The 23250-nt window shown below is 48.6% G+C and overlaps 2 protein-coding genes across 2 annotated transcripts in view; one reads left to right on the top strand and one right to left on the bottom strand.

The window, feature by feature from the left end:
• kifap3a (kinesin-associated protein 3a) overlaps positions 1 to 17299 on the top strand; it is a 47183-nt gene extending 29884 nt beyond the window's left edge. The window contains exons 14-20 of the mRNA XM_083911120.1: positions 803 to 968; positions 2070 to 2195; positions 3100 to 3198; positions 3463 to 3548; positions 8782 to 8971; positions 9068 to 9158; positions 16468 to 17299. Of these exons, the coding sequence (XP_083767246.1) occupies positions 803 to 968; positions 2070 to 2195; positions 3100 to 3198; positions 3463 to 3548; positions 8782 to 8971; positions 9068 to 9158; positions 16468 to 16567 (858 nt within the window). The 3' untranslated portion in view covers positions 16568 to 17299. The remainder of the gene's footprint in view (positions 1 to 802; positions 969 to 2069; positions 2196 to 3099; positions 3199 to 3462; positions 3549 to 8781; positions 8972 to 9067; positions 9159 to 16467) is intronic.
• A 2488-nt stretch (positions 17300 to 19787) lies between these two features.
• The window catches only part of niban1a (niban apoptosis regulator 1a), a 26028-nt gene continuing 22565 nt past the window's right edge, over positions 19788 to 23250 (bottom strand). Inside the window, exons 13-14 of the mRNA XM_083940721.1 lie at positions 23172 to 23250; positions 19788 to 23092 (exon numbers count right to left, since the gene is read on the bottom strand). The exon at positions 23172 to 23250 is cut by the window's right edge and continues 33 nt beyond it. Of these exons, the coding sequence (XP_083796847.1) occupies positions 21504 to 23092; positions 23172 to 23250 (1668 nt within the window). The 3' untranslated portion in view covers positions 19788 to 21503. The remainder of the gene's footprint in view (positions 23093 to 23171) is intronic.

Raw genomic sequence — 23250 nt, 5'->3', positions numbered from 1 at the left:
CTTTAATCCGAGTAATTTCCAGGATGGATCAGTTTGGAAAACAGTTGGGCCACCCTCCCACTGTGCCTCCGTCCCGTGCCCCGTGCTTTAGGGTCCTTGCCCCCCCCTCCAGGCCGTTTGTACTCACACTACCTGGGCCTCGGAGAATGCTTCTTGCTGCCTATACGTCATCACGCCGTAACACGTCACACGCATTGATGACGTCATGGCGATGCGTGGCTTTGTTTCCAGATCTTTCCGTAGACCTCAGAGTTTTTGTGCGTCTTGTCGACTGTTTTTGAATCTTTTCATCGACCAAATCTGCAGTAAACACTCCACCTCCGCATCACACCAACGTGAACCTTTCACCGCCATTGTTTGAAATGTCCGTGCATGGTCCCTCCTTCTTTTTTCTACGTCCCAACAGGCGCACAGGAAATGACCTCAGAGCCGCCGTAGGCCTCGTGCTTGTGCTCGTACACGTGCGCACGCTCGTGCTCGTACACGTGCAAACGTGCTTTACTAAAGCCCACCTCTCCCAAACGGGCCGTGGACGGCAAGCGTGCCGCTCCTAGACGCGGTACGGTTGCACTCACACTGGTCAAAGGAACCAGACTTTAGCTGTGAAACGTGCTCGGGCACGGTACGGAGGAACAGTGGGAGTGCGCCCGAAGAAACACATTTGGAGCCAGAGTGTGCTACACTGGTTTTCTACCTCCAGGGTGTTCGTTTGTTACACCTTTCTCTCTCTCCGTGGATGTGTGTATGTGTATGTGTGTGCGTGTGTGCGTGTGTGCGTGTGTGTGTGCGTGCGTGCTGGCAGGACCACGTTGGTGACCTCGCCGCTCAGATCAGCGAGGAGGAGAAGGAGGAGTTTGTGATCGAGTGTCTGGGCACGCTGGCCAATCTGACCCTCCCCGACCTGGACTGGGCGCTGGTTCTCCAGGAGTACAACCTGGTGCCGTACCTGAGGGACAGACTCAAACCCGGTGAGTGTGAACCGCTGATTCTGAGAGAGCGGCGTTGGTTTTTTAACGCTGTAAAAATATCTTTATAACCTCCTGATACAGAACACGCAGACATGCTCCTGCAGGATAACCCCGACACAGGTCTCTCATCTATCTCCCTTTAAGAGCCAGAGACCAGGTCTCTCCCATGCCCCGTCTTAACCTCTCACTGCTCCCCCCGCATCGCACTATCAGGGCGGTGTCACTGCGCGTGGTAGATATGAGGACAGAGGACCCTCTTTAAAGTCTGGCTCTTATCTGAACCTTTCATCACCACTGACCTCCTGACCCTCCTCTTTATTACTGCAGAGCTTTAAAGGAAGCAACATGGATGGATAACTTCACAGACACAGAGGCACAGATGCTCATTTTTTAAATTATTTGTCCGATACTGAAGCTTTTATAATGTTACGCATCTAAAGATGCAGCTGCGGACTTGTGCCATTCCTGCAGACGTGCAAACACAACCAGGAAAGTGGCTGCGTGTGTTCACATCGAGTCTGCACTGCGTATATTCTGTCGGTCTACGGTTGTACAGTAAACTGCACACGGTAATTCTAGTTTATTTTGCTTCATGCATTTCCCTTTTGTGCCAACTGTCTGTCTGAGGACAGTTTAGCCTCTGGGGTAAAGGCTAATATTTCCTGATTTACGGTGCAGGCAGTGGATATCCGGGCAAAGACTTCCTCTTCTTAGCAGCGGCTATTTTTACCGTCTGATCAGCAACTGGAGACGTGAGAACGGAGCGGAGAGACGCATCTCTATAAACAGATATACATTGATGGATTACTGAACAGACAAGGAGGCCTTGATTTATAAAATGTAGCTGAAAAAAAACCCCACAAAGTGACACTAAATGACTGAACATGGACACAAAATAAACACAATAAAAAGCAACCACAAATACACGCAAACAACTAAAATAGATGCAAAACAACATGAAATCGATGCAAAACCACCACAAAATAACCACAAGTAATTGCAAAACGACTCCTCCTCCTTTCGACATCTCTCCATTTACTAAGATGTTCAGTGAGGTTGTTGTTTCTTCACTGAACCTGCGCTTTTCCTCCCTGATTGCAGGTTCTGCAGAGGACGACCTGATTCTGGAGGTGGTGATCATGATCGGCACCGTGTCCATGGATGACTCCTGTGCAGCGCTGTTGGCCAAGTCCGGCATCATCCCTGCTCTCATTGAGCTGCTCAAAGGTGACAACCACATCCTGAACTACAGCCTTAGTATAATAAATGGTAAATGGTAAATGGACTTGTACTTATGAAGTGCCTTTCTAGTCTTCTGACTACTTAAGGCGCTTTCATACTACTTGTCACATTCACCCATCTAATCTATCCATTCACACCACATTTACACACGCATGCGCAGCACGAGGAGCAATTCAGGGTTCAGTGTCTTGCCCAAGGACACTTCGACATGCGGACCGGGAGAGCTGGGGATCGAACCACCAATCTCTCAAATGGAGCCTTTATGAAGCGGAGCCTTTATGAAGCCAAGAGTGGATACAGGCGTTAGCTCATTGCTAACACATCATGGGAATAACCACTTAAGCGCTTCCATTAGCAGAGATTCAGATCCCACTTTTGCCATTGCTTTACACCGGCTTAAAGGAAGTACATCTTTTAAAAGGTGACCTCAAGTGATATTAGATCCTGAGGTAAACGTATGGAAAAGAAATCCCTGCAAGCGGAAACCTCCGACCAATGGCTGACAGGACAGTTTGAGGTATTTATTTTGATATTAGAGCATGTAAACATGTTAGAAACCCAAACTACACGTACGAACATGTCTCCTTTTAAAAGTGGTTGTCTTGTATCCACATAACGTGAGTTTGTGGTTCGGCTTAGGCAACAGAACCGTGTGGTTAGCGTTAGGAAAACATCGTGGGTGGGGTTAAAATAACTCATGTTTGACCGTTCCAGTACCACAACCTCCTTACGCGGAGTTGGACGCTCTCAATCCTGCAGCATCTAACATCACAGCGCGTGAGTTTACAGCTGCAAACCCAGTCGGGACAAAGCGGCGGTATGTGACGCCGTGGGAATGGGAATGGTGACGTAATCGCTTCTTTTTCCTCCCCACCTGTTTCCGTCTCAGCCCGACAGGAGGACGACGAGTTTGTGTGTCAGATCGTGTACGTCTTCTACCAGATGGTCTTTCACAAAGCGACCAGGGACGTCATCGTCAAGGAGACGCGTATCCTTTCTGCTTTGCACGTGTTTCTGTCCTCTCAGTTGTTTTTGACCCTCTGGCTCTTCTGTAACTGTACAAATATTCTCTCCATCAGCACGTTCTGACTGATGTTTTTCTTTCTGCGCGGAGAATCCATCACAGGAAATGAAGACAGTGGTGTGCTCGGCCGCGGGGCACCCGTTTCCTGTCTTTGGGAGCCGCAGCACCTGCACATCCACATATCTCTCTGCACCGAAATGTTTTCTTTTCCTTGAGTCCCGATGTCAGAAGCCCCCGCGTACCTCATCGACCTGATGCACGATAACAACACGGAGATCCGCAAAGTGTGCGACAACACGCTGGACATCATCTCTGTGAGTAAACGCACTGTGTCTCAACACCTCTGCTGTAGGAAATAACACGCATTTAAAGTTAAAGATGTAGGAATTAGAATTGAGACACGTTGTTTCCAGCGGCCTCTGTGGCGGTAAGATGTAACTGCAGAAGAAGCCCGTTCTTTCAGAGCCTCCATCTTCACGTCACGTTTCTTTTCTAAACTTCACTGAAACACTTTCACCGCTCTACTTCCTGTCCGTCCCCTAAATGTTCTCGTCTTAAATCCAAACACACACACACGTTCCTATAACACTTACTACAAGCCCGACTCAGAAGTTGGAAGTTCCCGATTTCTAACTACAAGTGAATGCAGCATAACTGTTGTCAGCAGCGTCACTAATACGGCGACTTATTTACATCTAGGGAGGCAACGTCTCCACAGACACTGATATTGGGAAACTCCAAGTGCTTTCATTAGTGGGTCACATGATCAATCACCATTGTTTTAACTCTGTGACAGAGAGGAACTTAAAAGACAATTACATAGATGAAAATCTTACGGACTGAAACTTTTAATAGAAGCATCGGCGAACGGTGTCAGCTGTTATTCATCTCGCTGACTGCAATCTCCAAATAAGATGATGTTCACCGACTGTTCACCGTGTTTTTATTCATGCATTCATTCATTTATCACATTTTATCATAGACCGTATTAAAAATGGACCCACAGTGAGTTAACTCAAGACCAGGACTAGTAACCGCAGTGCAGCATCACAATAAAGCCGCAGTCAGAAGGGCCCGGCTACGCTCTGGGAGGGCGTAGACGAGAGGCGGAGGTTTGCTTTTAGAAAAAAATATACTGACACCAATAACACAAGTCAAATAACGTTCTGAATGCAAGATTTTGTACAGTGGGAGACGTGTGGACACCAACTATGGATGTTATAATTCAGACATGACAAAAACCCGACTGCCCACAGTTCAGGTAGAAACCACGTCTGAGTTTAGTCCAGGGGGAGGTATCAGGGAGGAGTGTGTGTGTGTGTGTGTGTGTTTGTGGGGTGAGAGTTCGATGTGGGCTACAGGGAGCCCCCTACCGGCCTGGCAGAAGAGGGGGGGGGGGGGGTCGCGGTCTTGTCCAGCTGTAGGACTGCTCCTTAGCTCGCCATCAATCCAGAACCTGGACCACAGTTCATACATCATATCTCAGTACAAGGTTACCCAGTGTGCACGTACGACCATGTAACCATAGCACTGAGGACTTTTCACCAAATATTCATGATTCAGTGGGAGAAAAATAAATCATTTACAAATCATAAACATTTATAATCTCACTTAGCAACATAAGATAAGATTTCCCCTTTGTTTGTCCCACAAAGGGGAAATGTCCTTATTACAGCAGCAAAGATGAAAGCAAACAGAAGCATACACAGAAAACTATGAGCAATATAAACACTGAAACACATAAACAATATTCTTAATTTATAACATAATCAAACTTCATAATGACATGATTCAAGAGCTTAAAAACACTCATGAAGCTGCAGCAACGTGCTTCTAACAAAGTTCATTTATTTTAGGACTCTGGGCTTTAGTTTGGGAGAAACCCGGCATGTTTAGCGGCCGAGCGCTAACCGCGTCTATTAGAATGAATGGCGTTGGCTAGGCTAATGCTAATGCTACAAACAGTTGAACTCACCAGTCTGCGTGCGCGCTTCACTCACTCGTTGCAGATTTCAGCTCCTGCAAGTGAACAGATCAGCAGATAAGTTAACAGTCGGCCATCACAACAATGAAACGCAGCGGAAAGAGTTAGTTTTACCTTTTCTTTCTATGTCCATGTATTTAACCCGACCTGTAGCTCGGCTCTCCCGCCGGTTACCCACCACTCTTCCTGAGACTGAACACTGTCAGTCGCGCCACCCCAGGTGACCCCGTGACGTCACCGAGAAGCATCATACATGGTTGGCCTAGATGAACCACGCGAGAACCGGGCCCAACACCGTGAGAACTGAAAGACAAAGAGGAAGAATCTGTTACCAGGGTTAAACCAAAATCAAAAACGACCAGTGTGAGTGCAACCGCTCCACGCAAAACTGTGGCACGCTTGCCGTCCACGGCCCGTTTGGGAGAGGTGGGCTTTTGTGAAGCACGTTTGCACGTGTACGAGCACGAGCGTGCGCACGTGTACGAGCACGAGGCCTACGGCGGTTCTGAGGTCATTTCCTGTGCGCCTGTTGGGACGTAGAAAAAAGAAGGAGGGACCATGCGCGGACATTTCAAACAATGGCGGTGAAAGGTTCACGTTGGTGTGATGCGGAGGTGGAGTGTTTACTGCAGATTTGGTCGATGAAAAGATTCAAAAACAGTCGACAAGACGCACAAAAACTCCGAGGTCTACGGAAAGATCTGGAAACAAAGCCACGAATCGAGGGGGGGACAAGGACCCTAAAGCACGGGGCACGGGACAGAGGCACAGTGGGAGTGCGCCCTAAAAGTTCAGCCTTTTTATACTCAGCTTCCATGTGCAGTAGACGTGGAAGGACGCACGGGCACCGTCCAGTTGTTTGAGCAGGGGCGAACTTTGTTCAAGGCCGTCTGAGCCCCTGTTTAACTTAGCTAACTTTAACTTGGGGTTTCTCAGTTCAATGGAGACGAACATGTTTAAAGAGCAAAGGACGGTAATGATTCAGCCAAACAGAAGCAAGGCTTATGCATATTGCAAATTTCTATCACTGTTAACGCTCCATTAACCATCATAACACATACATTATATAATACAACAAAGACAATAAGGGATAAATACTGTAAATTAAAAAATAATAATGTGTTAAAACCTTCGGACGTTTGCACTCTTAAATGACGCTGCTGCATTTTGAATTCAAACAACAGACGGGTCTTCGTGTCTTCTCTCTCAGCTCGTCTCCATCAACGCCCTCACCTCAAACCCCCCCCCCTCCTCGATGTGGCCAAGAGTCAAATTTTGACACAAGCGATTAACGAAACCGATGAACTCCCAGATCACCTCGTGACTGACAGGTGTGGTCAGCTCCCCCCGTCGGGGCGTGATCGCTGCCAGACCTCAGATCGGCGTAATTAGCTGCAGATTATATCCAGGCAGCGGAGCGGGGGCAGAGGAAGTGTTTCATTTGAAATTATCAGTGAGACCTATTAAGCTGCGGGCCACATGAAAGGCAGCCGGTGGGGTCTGCAGTGTGTCAGCGGCTGGACAGCAGAGGTGAGAGAGAAAGCAGAGCCGCGGACACACACACACACACACACACACACACACACTCACGCAATCATTATGCGGGATCCTTCTGGCAGCACACGCCATCACTGTGCAGTCCTGAAATGTTTCGCCTTTGATCATCCTGGCCCTGCTCATGTACAAACACACATGCATGCACACACACACACACACGCACGCACGCACCTACACACACACACACGTGGCTGCACAAGGACCTTTGTAGACGCTCCAAAGGGGGACACTGATATATTCTCAGCCGGGCTGTTTCCAGAAGAATACGTTGGAAAAACTGTCGTGCACTTCCTCGCCTCCTCCGTGATGAGCTCATCATCATCAGCTCATCTGTCATAACCTTAATAACCGATACGTCACATTAAACTGACGTAAGAAGCTAATAGCTCAGCGCAGACCTGAGTCAGGACGTCTGCGTGTCGCTCAATAGGCCCGTTTGAGTCCCGGGGTCTCGGGACGGCTGTCAGTGCCCGACAGAGGGCTCTGCTTTGCATCTGAATGATTAATCTTTCGGGGGCCGGGGCGTCGAGGGTCTCAAAGGCCGCCTTTATCGCTCCCCTCTCCAGCCCCCGCGGAGAAAAAGAAAACAGGACTCTGTGGTCGTCCTCCGCCCTCCGAGGCCGCGCAAGCAAACACGCCGAGCGGCCCGGACGCAGGTTTCTTCATTGACTGTACAGACGCAGTCACAAAGATTTAAATCTTGATACACATCTGATGATTTTACTTGTAAATAATTGTCATGTCGAGATTTGTCAGCACAGCATTTTAAATTATTTTGCTGCCGTAAATCTACAAAGTGAACCCTCGTCTGTGTGAAGACCTCTGGCTCACCGCTCTTATCACCAGCTGCATCTCCATCGTGTTTAAACTATTCATTCATTCATCTTCATACATTTGTCCCTGTCAGGGTCGCAGGGGGGCTGGAGCCCATCCCAGCTGACATCGGGCGTGAGGCGGGGTCCACCCTGGACAGGACGCCAGTCTATCACAGGACACATGTTTAAACTGTGCATAATAAAAACAAATATCACAGGAAACGGCAGAAATGAGGGGAAATCAGTTTTAAAAGTCAGTGTGTTACGAACGACTCATGAAGGCTGACGGAAACAGCTTTTCCAAACACGTCTGGACGCGGCAATGACTTATTTTTCTACTACTTCTTTTAACAAAGCGTTCATCATGTGACTCGAGGCCCAATGTCTCAGTCAGGTCGAGTCACTTCCTGCAGAATCCAGTCTTCATATACAGAAAAGACAAGATGGTTCCTGTCTAACAATGATGATTAGAGGTTTGCTGTTAGTTTGAGCAGCATTAGTGGTTAAAAAAGACCTTTGAATGCCTTCACCGTACTGCCCCGAGCTAATCACTGTTAGCCACATCCAGCTGTTAGCATCTCTCCTGGATTTCTCCTGGATAGTTTATACACAAAAGAAACTGTCTTGATGGCTTATCTGATGTTTGTAAGTGCTGAAAAAGACCATGGGGTGATTTTGCGTACACTTGCGTAACTGTGACTGTTTGGATTGAGCATAAGCATTAGGTGTTGGGAAGGCTGAACTGCTGTGCATAATTATTCCTGCAGCAAGATGCGTTGACTTCTGCCAAAACAGATTTGGGAAAACAATTGGCTCCAGCACCCCCGCGACCCAGACAGGGACAAGCGGTTGACGATGAATGAATGAATGAATGAATGAATGAATGAATGAATGAAGTACTGAATTGGCCCTAGAGGAATTCATCCCTCAAAGTCGCTAAATCTAGTGAGGAAGTCCCCGCGCCCTGTGCCGACATGTTCACGACTGCCGTGCGGCACATGCATGTAAATGTGACCGGCACATAATCGACTGTACGTCAGATCGGTCACCGTTCGCGGCTGAGCGAGCTGAAAAATCAGACGATCGTCGTTGAAGTCTCTCGTCTAAAGAGCGAGGACGTGAGGCTCTCCAGTGACATCTGCAGATTTTTACCGACACGTTCCTCTGGTTTTCTTTCTCCCTCTTCCCCAGGAGTACAGCGAGGAGTGGGGCAAGAAGATCCAGAACGGGAAGTTCCGCTGGTACAACGGTCAGTGGCTGGAGATGGTGGAGAACCGTCTGCTGGACGAGGCGGAAGAGCCCTTCCTGTACGGCGAGGACGGGGAATCCTTCATCGGGGACGGAGACATCCTGGAGAGACCCGACCTGTTCTCCAGCGCCGGTACTGTGACAGTTCATTAGAACCGAGACGAGAAGATCGGCAGCTGAGTTGCATGTTTTTATTTTATCAACACGTGTTTTTGTTGTTTTGATCCAGACGGGATCCTCTCGGCAGACGGCGCCATCAGTCCAGAGTTCTACGCCGACTTCCAGAACGGAGAGCTGGGACAGACGGGGTACACCGGCAGGTATGAAGCGCTCGTTTTCTCTGTGGCAGGAGGCGAAGGCTGCGTCACGTTGTACGCTCTCGATGACATTAGGTCACATCACGTCCAGTGCAAAACAGACGACGTGCCAGAGTTGTAGCGCCATAATGGCCGAGAATCTTCCCGTTTTACATGATCGTGTATAAAACAGTCTAAGATAAGTGTGATATCTTCAGCGTTCAGTCTTTCTGCAGCAGAAAGTTAAAGCTTCTGACTCTCCCGCCGTCACGTGGTACGATCCCCATGACGTCATCACATGGTACGATCCCGATGACGTCCCCACGCGGTACGATCCCCATGACGTCTTACAGGCTAAAAACACACGGCTAACGTATGCTAACATGTGTGTTTATCAGACCAGGGACATTCACAGTAATAAACCAGTATTGGCACAGACTAATGGAGGCTATGACAATAAAACACAAAAATGAGCTTTTCAACAAAAAGTCTGCTGACTCAGCATCTGTTTCCAGTCCCAGATCCTGTCGTAGCGTTCTCCAGCTCTCAGAGGAACCCCCGATGTTGACTCTTTGGTTCCTGTTGAGGTCACATTTCCTCTTGGTTTCTACCTTTACCCCACTCGACTTGCGTTTTCTACCAACCTTCGTCGTTGGGGCGAGCAGAGGCCTGTTGTTGGTATCGACCTTTTCCTTCTCCATTGTAACAAACGCTCCTGTAGCTGAGCTGCTAAGCTAATCGCTAGCTGCTCAGAGTTTACAGAGAGGGAGGGGGAGGGGACGAGGCAGGATGACGAGGAGCGTGGGGGAGACGAGGGGATTGGATGGACGGTATGAGCCAATGGGAGTCTTCTGTGACGGATGGCTCCCATTGGTCAGTTTCTCTGCAGGCCTACAGCTTTTTTTTACTCCAGGACCATAACCTGCGTATAAACTCACCCATATTCCAAATGGTAGAGTACGGCTCTAAACGACCTTGTTTGTGCCGTCGGTGACGTCCCTCGTGCGTGACAAGAGTTGTAGTCGTTTCATCTTAAAACTGACGAACACCATGTGTGTAATTCAAACGGGATCAAACAGGGACCTGAAATAAATTCCCATGGGCGACACAGGAAGCGGGCGGGGCTTCACCTTTTTATACGTGAAGGTCTGGATGATTAGTGGGCCTGTTACCGGACCCTGATCCTCCCCCGAGCGTGTGACGGAGGCTGTCAGCGGGGGCAGGTTGTTTCTGTCCAGGAACGCCGGCTTGTGTCGGAGAGGAAACACTAAACTGTGAGTGTTTACCTTCAGGTCGGCTCGTCACGCCAGTCAGCGCTCTGCCCCTCGCTCGTGTTGTTTTTCCCTGAACCACTATTCGCTGATCTGTGTTATTGAACCGGGCCCGAGCCAACGAGCCTCGCCAGTCCCAGGAGGCGTCGCTCCACCCTGAACAGCAGGCCTCCAGCTCTTGAGAACAAACACACTCAGCTGTCTCTCTCTCTCTCTCTCTCTCTCTCTTTCCTCTGCGGCTCCAATACATCATCTACTTTCGTCCCAATACGCCGCCGCGGAACGTGAAACTTGAAGCCTGGGAATGTAAAAAAAATCAATCCTGTTATCACTGAGATGGACTCTCTGTCCAGCGTACGGCGCTGACATGATGAATAGTTGAGGAAATAGAGAGTTTATTGTGGAGCCATTTGTCTTATTTATTATCAAACTTGTCCTTGCGTGCGATAAAGCTCGTGTCGACGGATTTGCTTTCCCCTCCTCGCTGCCAGGAATGTTTGGTTTGGCTGCCGTTGAGAGGCCGACTGTGACCGGCTGAATCCACGACGCAGTCCGTCCAATGAGAGAGAGAGAGAGAGAGAGAAGTCCCGATCTGACTTCCCTTCACTCATTTCTTTACTGTCTGTTTCTTTTCTCCCTCTCTCTCCCTCCTTCTCTCTCTCAGCTTTGTAACTGATACCTTTTAAATATACTGCGAGCGCCGGGGGACTCTGCGTCTGCGAGACTGTTTTAATTTGGCCGCCGTGCTCCGAGGGATCCAGGTTAACATAATAATCAAAGCCAGCTCTGCAGCTTATTTTAAACTATGTGTGAAACATGGTGTGAAGGAGGCCTTCTCTAAAAAGAGACGCTACAGCCGTGATTATTCTGCAGCAATATCAGAACGAGCTCATTAAGACGGTTAAAGTGGATCGATGTAGAAAGAAACGGCAGGAGACGAGCTGAGAAACTAATACGGTAAAGATGAATGAGTCATGTGGATCGTTTATAGTTCAGTTTATTCAAAGAGCATTTAAAAACAACAAAGAATCCAAATACAAACATAAATAAAAGGAGAATAGAAGTAAGGAAAACATCAAACGTGTGTGAGATAAATAATAATAATAAAGCCCCTTTCACACGAAATTATTAAGTGTCGACACAAACTTTTTGTGACCCCGTTTTTTAAAATGACAAACCAGGTCTTATCATGTGACGGCCCCTTAAACTGTGAGAAAAGACGACATTTAGAAGAAGATGAAGAATTACTTTATTAATCCCGGAATGGGAAATTCAATTTTTTCACTCTATTATTATTATTCATGTCTCACACACACACACACACACACACACACACACACACACACACACACACACACACACACACACACACACACACACACACACACACACACACACACACACACACACACACACACACACACACACACACACACACACACACACACACACACACACACACACACACACACAATATATACATGCAACTAATGGAGAGATGCCAGTGACCGGCGCCCCCAGCAGTTGGGGGTTCGGTGCCTTGCTCAACAGCACCTTAGCAGTGCCCAGGAGATGATCTGGCACCTCTACAGCCACCAGTCCACGCTCCATACATGGCCCACACAGGGACTCGAACCGCAACCCTCCAGTTCCCAGCCGAGTGCAATTTCGCTAAATGACTGAAAATAGATGCAATAGATGAAGCTTAAAGTTCAGTTCTGGTTCCTCGTGTCGTAACTTGTTCATTTTGCAATTCAAGTAATAAGTTTAGTCACTTTCTCTGCATCTGAGGCAGAGGACGGGCGTCTCAGCGGACGTTAAAATGGCCGACTGCGTCTCTGCTTTGCTCGCTGTCACACAACCTCTATTTTCTATTTACACACCACTTCAATTCATGGATTTTTTATATATTTAAATCTCATATTTGTTGTTTCTTATTGACGTTTATTTAGTGAAGTTCCCTCAGTTTACTTTTAAAAGTTTTTGTGTTGAGACATGAACCCAGGAATGTTTTCTGCTGCCCCCGCGACCCGACCCCGGATGAAGATATATATATATATATATATATATATATATATATATATATATATATATATATAAATTCCTTCTGGCTCCATACCTAATACGTTGGTCATGTTTACGGGCTCCTTATCAGAAACGATGTTTTGAGAGTGAAGTCGTGCTCTGAACGTTTTGCTCTGTAAAGATACGGGGACGGGCTTCCAGGTGCGGACAGAGCTTTAAAGAGCGGCGTCCAATAGAAAGAGGCGTGAGCGGCGGGACAGTGTGCGACTGTGAACACGAACACGCCGGGCGCAGCATCAATGAGCGCTTTGAGAGGCTGTCGGGGCGCCGGGGAAGTGAAGAGGTGAGGTCAGAAATAAAAGGAAGCGAGCGCCGCTGCAATCAGGTGAGACGTGGAGATACGCGGGAGGAGGGGGGAGAGACCTGGTCCTGTACCGGGGGGGGGGGGTGTTGCTTAGCCGTAACCTGAGCAGTGACAGCGGGGCCAGATCAAAGCGAGGCCCCTGGAAGAGACAGGCGCAGGAAAGGGGGCGAGGGGTCACGCCAGAGGAGGAAAAAGGGCCTGATTCCCTTTCCTGTTCCACAGCGAGGAATGTTCTCTGCGGGACGGCACGCTGTCCCCGCCGCCATCGCTGCCTCCTGCAGCCGCTCCTCTGGGGCCAAACTGGCATTCGCGGGAAACACGGGGCCCCTTGTCTCAAAAGACCCCCGACCCGCCCTCTCCTCACATGAAGAGGAGGTGGACAGACTCTGATTTGCATGTGGCGTTCGATCCTGACGGAAAACGCCGCAGTCGCCACAAAATCTGACATCAGAAACAACACACATCACAATAGAACGCGTTTTCTGGCCGTTCATTCACGGTGACGCTGATTTTTCTGCACTCCAGCGTGAATTCAATCCTGACACATGAAACGTATCATTTTACGGAGAACGTAAGTGCAGAGTAACGAGCGAGGGTTGCAGGAATATTCTAAACTATAAACTTTGCATATGAATTAATGTGAATAAACTGGAAATGTGGGGGTCATTTATGCCCTCTCTATTATCCATAACTATATTTAACTTATTATATATACAGATAAACATCTTTGCATGATTATTGGCATATGAGAACACAAATATTTCTAATACAAAACACTTTAAATCACATTTTTCACTTTATTTCATCGACCAACTGTAGAAACATTTGCAGTATTTGCTCGTTAACTTAAATATCATCGATCAAATGTTTATTAGTTCAGTAATTTCATGAAAAACTGACCCGACTATGAAAAGCAAACCCACTAAAATACAAAATAAGCAAAAATTAGAGTCTGTAAGTTTGGGTGATGTATAAAAAACAAGTTGATTCAGACAGAGACGGAGACGTGAGTGTGTTTTTGTGCAGAAACCATCAGAAGAAACACGTTTGTTCCTCTGATCTTTGTTCTGCTCGTCCGTCGATCCGCCTCCAGATGCAGATTTAAGGAACTGGGACTTTCTGAGATCGACTTTACGCGTCACAGGAGCGAGAAGACACAAATACCCAGGAGTGAGTCAGAGCTCAGGTGCAGATCTGTACTGTGAGAGTGTGATTTTATTTATATTTTAAAAATCAAAGTCAACCCCGTCCTGCACGATGACCGGACATCAGGACTCATGGATGTCCAGTCAGGGGTGGAACCGGCCCGTCAGCCCCAGAGAGACGCAGACGGGCGGGCGGATGGTGTGACTCAGAGCTCCAGTGTTCCTCCAGCCTCCCTTTTTAGCCCGGCGCTCAAATCCCTCCTGACAGGCGTAGCGTGCGGAGAGGAGAAAGACATATTTCTGCCCAGAGAGGAGGGAGAGGAGATGGTGGTTTCTGGAGGAGGGGTGGAGAGGGTGGAGGTGGAGGGAGGCAAAACAGAGAGGAGGTGGAGGGGTGGAGGTGGAGGTGGAGGAGCGAGCTGTGTAACTGATCGCTGGAAGTGATTTGGCTAAAAACAACACGTCATTATAGGCGGCTCGCAGGGGCAAAGCAAACAGCTCGTATTTTAGAATCTGGGGAAGAGGAGGAGGAGGAGGAGGAGGAGGAGGAGGAGGACGGGGCCGGGCGGAGAGAGAGAGAGCGAGAGAGGGACGCGGTGGTGGAGCTGGTGGTGGTGGTGTCATCCGTCAGAGCCCAGTTTATCCATCCCACGGACGAACAAACTCCCAGCAGCTGGTCACAAGATGCAGCGCGGAACCCCGTGCATCCACATCGCCATGGTAACTGATTTACACGGTGTGGATACAGACACTTTATCATCCCTCCCTTCAACAAGGCCTCTGCTGCCCGGGCGGAGGGGCAGCCAGGTCCTCCAAGAAGCTTTGGCCGCCAGCCTCGGCCCTTCGTCACGGCGCCCTGTTGTGACATGTCTTCTTTTGTTTACCCCCGCAGCCGTTAGCAGCGTCTCACACTCGCCCTGGACGTCGAACACCTGCACCGGAGCAGATGAAGCCTACTTTAAGTTTTTATGAGGGTTGTTCTCTGCACCTCCTGCTCCCACGGCTCCACTGATGGAGGCGCTGCAGGGGGTTCAGACGCACGCGTGGGGTCAGAGCTCCACCTGCTGGTGCGGGTTTCTGCAGCAGGGGGACAGCGGAGCGGCAGGGAGGGCCAGCGTGAAGTGGGACGGGGGGTCGGCTCCGTGCACGCCGGCGTCTCCAGGGGCAACAGGAAACAGACAAAGTGTTTCACTGTCCTTAAAAACGTTATTATTTTACATCTTTGATGATTACAGAGAATTTAAATGGATACAAAATAATAAAACAAAAAAATGAAAACATTCATAAGAAGATGTATAAAATATAATTAGACAAAAAATATAAATAAAATACAAAGAATTACACGAAAAATATATATAAAATAAAAATTAGATAAAAATATATAAAATAAAAATATATATAAAATAAGACAAAAAATATATATTAAATAAATATAAATATAAAGAAAAATTAGACAAGAAAATAAAAACAGACAAATATAAAATTAGAAAGTAAAAACAAATACATAAAAAGATCAGCTGTGGTCACAAGAGTAAAAATAACACAAAAAATAAAAATAGTAGACAAATAAATTAGAAACTAACGTAAATAAACAAAAAATAAATAAAGAGATCAGCTATGATCACAAAAAATAAAACTATTTATATTTTTTTAATGTTTTTAAAATATTAATTCAAAATAGCAACGTTTGGATGCTCGACTTTCATCAAATAAAAACCAACTCCACTAATAATTAAATATAATTATAAAGTTATATTATAAAAATATCCTAAAGGATCAAACAAAACCAAAGAAGTCATAAAAATATCGATAAATTTTAAGTGTTTAAATTTCACCTCAGTCAAAAATAAAACAGGTGGATAAATTCTTATTAAACTGGAAAATGAACAGATGAACAGAAATATAAAAAAAATACATATAAATAAATAAAAGTTACAAACCTTTAGAAAATACAGACACATTAGACAGAAAGTCAAAACTAGAATAGAAATACACACAAACAGACTTTAGTGCGAGCGTTTAATGCAAACATTTAATAATTTAAGTCTCAAATATGAGAGAAATTAATATAATAAACATCTAGACTGAAAAACAAAGGTTTAATAAATTTATATATTCTGCTTTAATCCGTATTTGTCGGCTTTTTAAAACACATTTTGACTGTTTTCTCTCCTGTGATGGAAGCAAACCAACGTCTCCGACTGCACCTTAAATATATATTATATACATATAATATAAATAATATAAAACCTCACTGAGGGTTTATTTTTAAAGAAGCTTTATTTATCCCTGAAGGAAATTACCGTGCATCAGTTTCAGTACAAAGATGAAAGGGTCAGAGTGACAATAAGCATAAAATCAATCAAATCAAAATAAAGCATAAAACATCAAATAAATGTGACAGAGAGCAACAGACGTCGTGGTTAAACGTCTAAACGTGGTTCAGGGCTGTGACGCTCAGCCTCTCGTGCGTCCTCCTGTGTCCCCGTGTGTGTGAACGTTCCCCTTCTTCTTCTGTGTCTCTTCAGGGCGTCGGAGCAGTTTGTCCCTGCAGACCGACCCGTCAGCGCGTACGGCTTCCACCCCGACGAACAGCTCTTCTACAACTTCATCACGGCGCCCCGGTAACAAACCCGGAGCCTCTCACACACACGCACACACACACACGCACGCACACACACACGCAGTACGAGCGTCTCTGCTGAGAGGAGCTGAACCGTCAGGTCGACTGTGAACGATGTGAAAGCTCCAAAACTAAAACGTGTAAAGTGGAAGTTATTAAACACGTGCACTCCTGTGAACTTTGACCCTCCTGTTCTCCTCGGGCTCAGTTTGACCACGTTCATCGTTCCACGTCTCTAAACACGCTGACACACACTGACATGATAGTTTTTCATTTTCCCGCACACATACGTGTCGCAGCGTTGTTCCTTTGGGTTAATTTGATCATTTTAATCATTCTTATTTATTTTACAATTCAATTATTTACGAACGTTTGTTTTTCCTGAGGTCAAATTGACCCTGAACGTAACACGTGCTGCTGTGCTTCATAATGGGCTTTACTGTCATTCCAGATATTATAAATAACACTAAATAATCACTTTAAAACACATAAATATCAATCATATTAATGTTTCCCGTGTTACGTTTTACTGGAGGTGTTCTGGAGGCAGAACAGCTGACGATAACACTGGAGTAACATCTTTAATGCAGGGCATCTTTTAAATAAACACACTTTATTATTTAGTGCAGCTAAATTCATGTTAAAGTTCACACGGACAAACACTCACCGGCTCCTTCTTCCTTCTTTGAAACACGTTTTTCCTCCTGCGTCACTTTTCCATGTCCAGCGTCTCCACGCGTCCTCACACACACGCGTCCTCACACACGTGCGGGTCCTCACACACACACAGGTCCTCACACACACACACACGCGGGTCCTCACACACACACGCGGGTCCTCACACACACACACACACACACACACACACACACACACACACACACACAGGTCCTCACACACACACACACAGGTCCTCACACACACACACACAGGTCCTCACACACACGGGTCCCCACACACGGGTCCTCACACACACACACACGCGGGTCCTCACACACACACATGCACGGGTCTTCACACACACACGCTGGTCCTCACACACACACACACACGCGGGTCCTCACACAAACACACGGGTCCTCACACACACAAACACACGGGTCCTCACACACACGCGGGTCCTCGAAAACGCGTCACCACGCGCGGGTCCTCAGACACACACACACGGGTCTTCACACACACACACGGGTCCTCACACACACACACGGGTCCTCACACACACACGGGTCCTCTCACACACTGCCTCTCACACACTGCCTCTCACACACTGCTCACTCTCCTCAGAGTGCCTCCTCTCTCTCCTCTGATCACTAAATCAACTTCACCTGCTGCAATCAATCAGCTCCACTGACACCCAGACCTGCAGCTCCACTCACACCCAGACCTGCAGCTCCACTCACACCCAGACCTGCAGCTCCACTCACACCCAGACCTGCAGCTCCACTCACACCCAGACCTGCAGCTCCACTCACACCCAGACCTGCAGCTCCACTCACACCCAGACCTGCAGCTCCACTCACACTCAGACCTGCAGCTCCACTCACCCCCAGACCTGCAGCTCCACTCACACCCAGACCTGCAGCTCCACTCACCCCCAGACCTGCAGCTCCACTCACACCCAGACCTGCAGCTCCACTCACACCCAGACCTGCAGCTCCACTCACACCCAGACCTGCAGCTCCACTCACACCCAGACCTGCAGCTCCACTCACCCCCAGACCTGCAGCTCCACTCACACCCAGACCTGCAGCTCCACTCACACCCAGACCTGCAGCTCCAATCACCCCCAGACCTGCAGCTCCACTCACACCCAGACCTGCAGCTCCACTCACACCCAGACCTGCAGCTCCAATCACCCCCAGACCTGCAGCTCCACTCACACCCAGACCTGCAGCTCCAATCACACCCAGACCTGCAGCTCCACTCACACCCAGACCTGCAGCTCCACTCACACCCAGACCTGCAGCTCCACTCACACCCAGACCTGCAGCTCCACTCACACCCAGACCTGCAGCTCCACTCACCCCCAGACCTGCAGCTCCACTCACACCCAGACCTGCAGCTCCACTCACACCCAGACCTGCAGCTCCACTCACACCCAGACCTGCAGCTCCACTCACCCCCAGACCTGCAGCTCCACTCACCCCCAGACCTGCAGCTCCACTCACACCCAGACCTGCAGCTCCACTCACACCCAGACCTGCAGCTCCACTCACCCCCAGACCTGCAGCTCCACTCACACCCAGACCTGCAGCTCCACTCACACCCAGACCTGCAGCTCCACTCACACCCAGACCTGCAGCTCCACTCACACCCAGACCTGCAGCTCCACTCACACCCAGACCTGCAGCTCCACTCACACCCAGACCTGCAGCTCCAATCACACCCAGACCTGCAGCTCCACTCACACCCAGACCTGCAGCTCCACTCACACACAGACCTGCAGCTCCAATCACACCCAGACCTGCAGCTCCACTCACACACAGACCTGCAGCTCCACTCACCCCCAGACCTGCAGCTCCACTCACACCCAGACCTGCAGCTCCACTCACACCCAGACCTGCAGCTCCACTCACACCCAGACCTGCAGCTCCAATCACACCCAGACCTGCAGCTCTCAGGCAGAGGGGGGGTAGGCTGCAGCTCTCAGGCAGAGGACATGACTCACAAATTAATATAAACGTTGTACAAACTCCAGATACTGAAGAAAAGTCAAATAAGTGTCTCAGAGCGTCTCTAAGTTCTCTATTAGAAGAACAAGTGATTCCCAGAAAACACCCGAGAAAATGGACCATAAAATAAAGAGGGGCTGTTATTCTGTTATTAGTCTTTACACACACACACACACACACACACACACACACGCACACGCACACGCACACACAGTCTGTAAAGAATCCCGACGCTGCATTAAGATGTCACTTTTCTTCATATGTGAATGTAATTGAGTCTAATCTTGAACATTGTGTCTTAAATACGAACAATAACTGATGTTTTATGGGTTCTCTGTGTCTTCGTCGTCGTGCCTGGAGCGCTGCCGAAACACCAGAGACGCTTCTCTGTGCTGCAGCATCTCAAATTAATGGATTGAAGACGTGTATTATTGTCGTTAAAGTGGGTTTAATATTTAATCCGTCACAGATGTTGGATGTTTCTCTGCACACATGAATAAATAATCAAAGCCTCGTGCTGCAGTTTGTTTTATTGGCGAGTAAATAAAGAGACACAGAACTCGTTTGAGGGTGAGTTTGTTTTTATAGACTCTTGTTTTATTATTCATATTTGCACACACACACACACATTCATCTGGTGGACAGTGAAACGGTCGGAAAGGAAAGGCACAGGTGCTCGCTGCAAACGAACACCGCGGGTTTGCGTAAAGGCATGCGGAGGCGACGCGGAGGCCACGCGGAGGCCACGCTGAGGCAACGCGGAGGCACTTGGATGAGCTGCTTCTTCAGTTTGTCCCAAACAATCACATAATGTGCTAAAACTGCAGCTTCTACAATGAATTTGGAGGTTTATCATGTGGGATAATATATTAAAATATCTTATTTCTAAACTATCTTAAACTCACCGATGTAAAAAAAACAGCTGGAGACGCTGAGGAGGAGGCGTTTTTCAAATTCGGGGGATTCGTTTGTTCATTTGCTTGTGTTGTTCAGAGTGAGACGTTCAGGTGGATGTCAGCTGGGCTCCAGTGTGTCGCGCTACGTCGAGATGCTAATTTTACTTTATTGTTTTACCTAAAGCCGATCGTTAACTGTTCACAGTGAAGAACTCCGGAGAGGCTCCGATTAGAGAGGAGACATTTGGTATCACGGTCATCGGTATCAGCGCCGTGTTTGTGCTGAAAACGCTCCAAAAGTTCTGATACACACCCAATTATTTATGCTGAAAACCACAAATAATCTCTCTCTGCAGGTTCGTCGACTGTACGACGACGCGTTAAGTATGAAAACAGTAACGGTTACGGACCCGGGGAGGAGGGGGGGGGGGAGTATTTTACCACTTTAAAATAGCAAATCTATGAGAAAGAAGTCGCAGATTTGAGATTAAAAGTGGAGAATCTACAAGAAGAAGGTCACAGATCTTGTTTTGCACTCCCTGTTGAACTCCATCACGTCAGGACCCACAGACGCTGCCGTGCGTCATGACGGCTCCGACGTCTGCAGCAAACTCTACTGACCGTCTTCTGCGCTCTTTTAAAGAAACTTCAGACTCTGGGAAGTCTGAGAAACCTTCCTCCGTGTTTTCATTGAACCAAAACAAGAGAGAGGCCTTTCCTCTCTCCGCGGACTGCTGCAGTCTTGTACCGGTCGTCGTGGTCGCGTGCAGCTACTCTCCTGGCTCGTGCAACCGTCCGACAGCTGATCCTTATCCTTACTTTTGCTTCGTTAAGTCTTTTATTATTAGAATTTATTACTAATGCAGTAGTTTCATTAAAGTTTCTTCTCGCTGGTGACAACACGCCGCTGAGATAGACGCTCGACAGTGTCAGGAGGTGCGTCTTTGATCTTTGCACAGAGCCAGGCTAGCCGCTTCCCTATGCTTCCTGTCTTTATGCTAAGCTAGGCTAACGCTAACCCAGATTGATATCCATCTCCTCACCTGACTCTCAGAAAGGAAGCGTATAAGAAAAAGAAGAATTTCCCAAAAATGTCTTAACTGTCCCTCTAAAATAACCCCCCCCCCCCCCCGCAGCACGTTACAGATGCTTCTTCACACTCTTAATAAAATAGATCTAAACGTATTTTTCTCTAACGTAATCGTCGTGTTACTTCACTGAGTGACACAGAGATTTGTGTAAATGACTCGTATAAATAATTTATCCTAATTTCATGCATGTTTTTTAAAATATAAACAGTTTGTGGCAGCGTTTGTGTCTGAGAGCAGGTTGTCTCTGATCGTTTTGTCCTTCGTCGTCGTGCTCGCGGCGCTTCATTCCTCGTCTTTCTGGATTCCACTTGGGTAACGCTGCAGCAGCTCCTCCACCTCGATCACCTCCACCACCAAGTCACGGATCTCCTTGATGCAGTCGGAGGGCCGCGCTCCGGGGCTGCAGGAGGTATCCTCTGCGGCGGCGGCGTTCTCAGAAGGCTGAGGTGTTGTAGCTGTGTCTGCTGCTGTCTCCTCTGCGCTCGCACCCTCCTCCGCCACGCCTCCACTCACGCTGCTGCTCACAGCGTCCGTCCGGACCTGAGGTGGTGGTTCGTCGTTCTGGGTTTTCTCCTCGGCGGGGTCAGCCGAGCTCTCGGGCGATTTACCGACGTTCCCCTCGTCCTCCAGGATGTCGGACGTTGTCGAGATTTCGTCCTCACTTATCTGCGTTGTTTGCACCTCCTCCATGGAGTCCACGTCCGACGGGGCTGACTCGCTTCCCACCGACACGTCCAGAGAGTTGGGGTCTGAGACGGTGACCGGTTCTGCCTCCTGTCGCAACATGTCCTGGGTGATGTCTTCGCGGGTGAGTCCAGAGGGAGCCTCGGACTGGACGTCTGAGCTACCACAGTGTCTCTCCTCTGCACCGCTGGCTGCAGTTTCTACGGGTTCACCCGTCGCACCAGGACTCGGTTCATCCGTCGCATCAGGACTCGGTTCATCCGTCGCACCAGGACTCGGTTCATCCGTCGCACCGGGACTCGGTTCATCCTTCGCACCGGGACTTGGTTCATCCGTCGCACCAGGACTTGGTTCATCCGTCGCACCAGGACTTGGTTCATCCTTCGCACCAGGACTCGGTTCATCCGTCGCACCAGGACTTGGTTCATCCTTCGCACCAGGACTTGGTTCATCCGTCGCACCAGGACTTGGTCCATCTGTCGCACCAGGACTTGGTTCATCCTTCGCACCAGGACTTGGTTCATCCGTCGCACCAGGACTCGGTTCATCTGTCGCACCAGGACTCGGTTCATCTGTCGGACCAGGACTTGGTTCATCCGTCGCACCAGGACTTGGTTCATCCGTCAGACCAGGTCTTGGTTCATCCGTTGCACCAGGACTCGGTTCAGGAGCTTCTGTCTTTGTTATTTCTGCTTCCACGTTTGTGATTTCCGCCTCTTTTGGAGCGTCGGCGCTCTGCATCAGAGGCTCAGCGGCCGTTTGGACGGTTGTCACTTCCTCTTGGATCGCAGTCTCTGGAGCGGCTTCTACGTTCACTTCCTGCGCTTCACTCTGATTGGCCACTGAGGCTGGAAGTGCAACAGGAGCGCCCGCTTCCGGTGTCACGGTTTGCACGACTTCTTCTGCGACACTCGGAGCTGCAGTCTCGATGAAGGTGGCGTCCGTCGAGGCTTCACTCTCTATCTGCTCCCCATCCTTCTGCAGTCTGGAAGACACGCCGTTGGCCGCAAGAGGTGACGTGAGCTGGGGCTCCAAGGAGGTGTTGGCGGGGGAGGCGAGCACCATGGCGGGGCTGCCTGGCGTGGAGACGGACGGGGAGGAGAGGCTGGAGCGGCTGGACTGACTGAGCAGGTCTCTGCTGTCCGTGAACAGGTTGTACTTCTTCAGGCTCGCCGCCTCTTTGACCACTGCAGGAGAGGACGGGACGCATTAGAGTGTGTGTGTGTGTGTGTGTGTGTGTGTGTGTGTGTGTGTCTGTGTATGTACCTTTGTTGACTTCCTTGTCCAGACTCTGCAGGAGGACGTTCTCATAAACGTTTTCCACGTGGATGAAGTTGGAGTGGTC

This window comes from Echiichthys vipera (genome assembly GCF_963691815.1).
Source record: "Echiichthys vipera genome assembly, chromosome: 3".
NCBI classification, from domain to species: Eukaryota; Metazoa; Chordata; class Actinopteri; order Perciformes; family Trachinidae; genus Echiichthys; species Echiichthys vipera.
The sequence above is the reverse complement of the archived record's forward strand: the minus strand, read 5'-3'. Positions and strand labels throughout refer to the sequence as shown.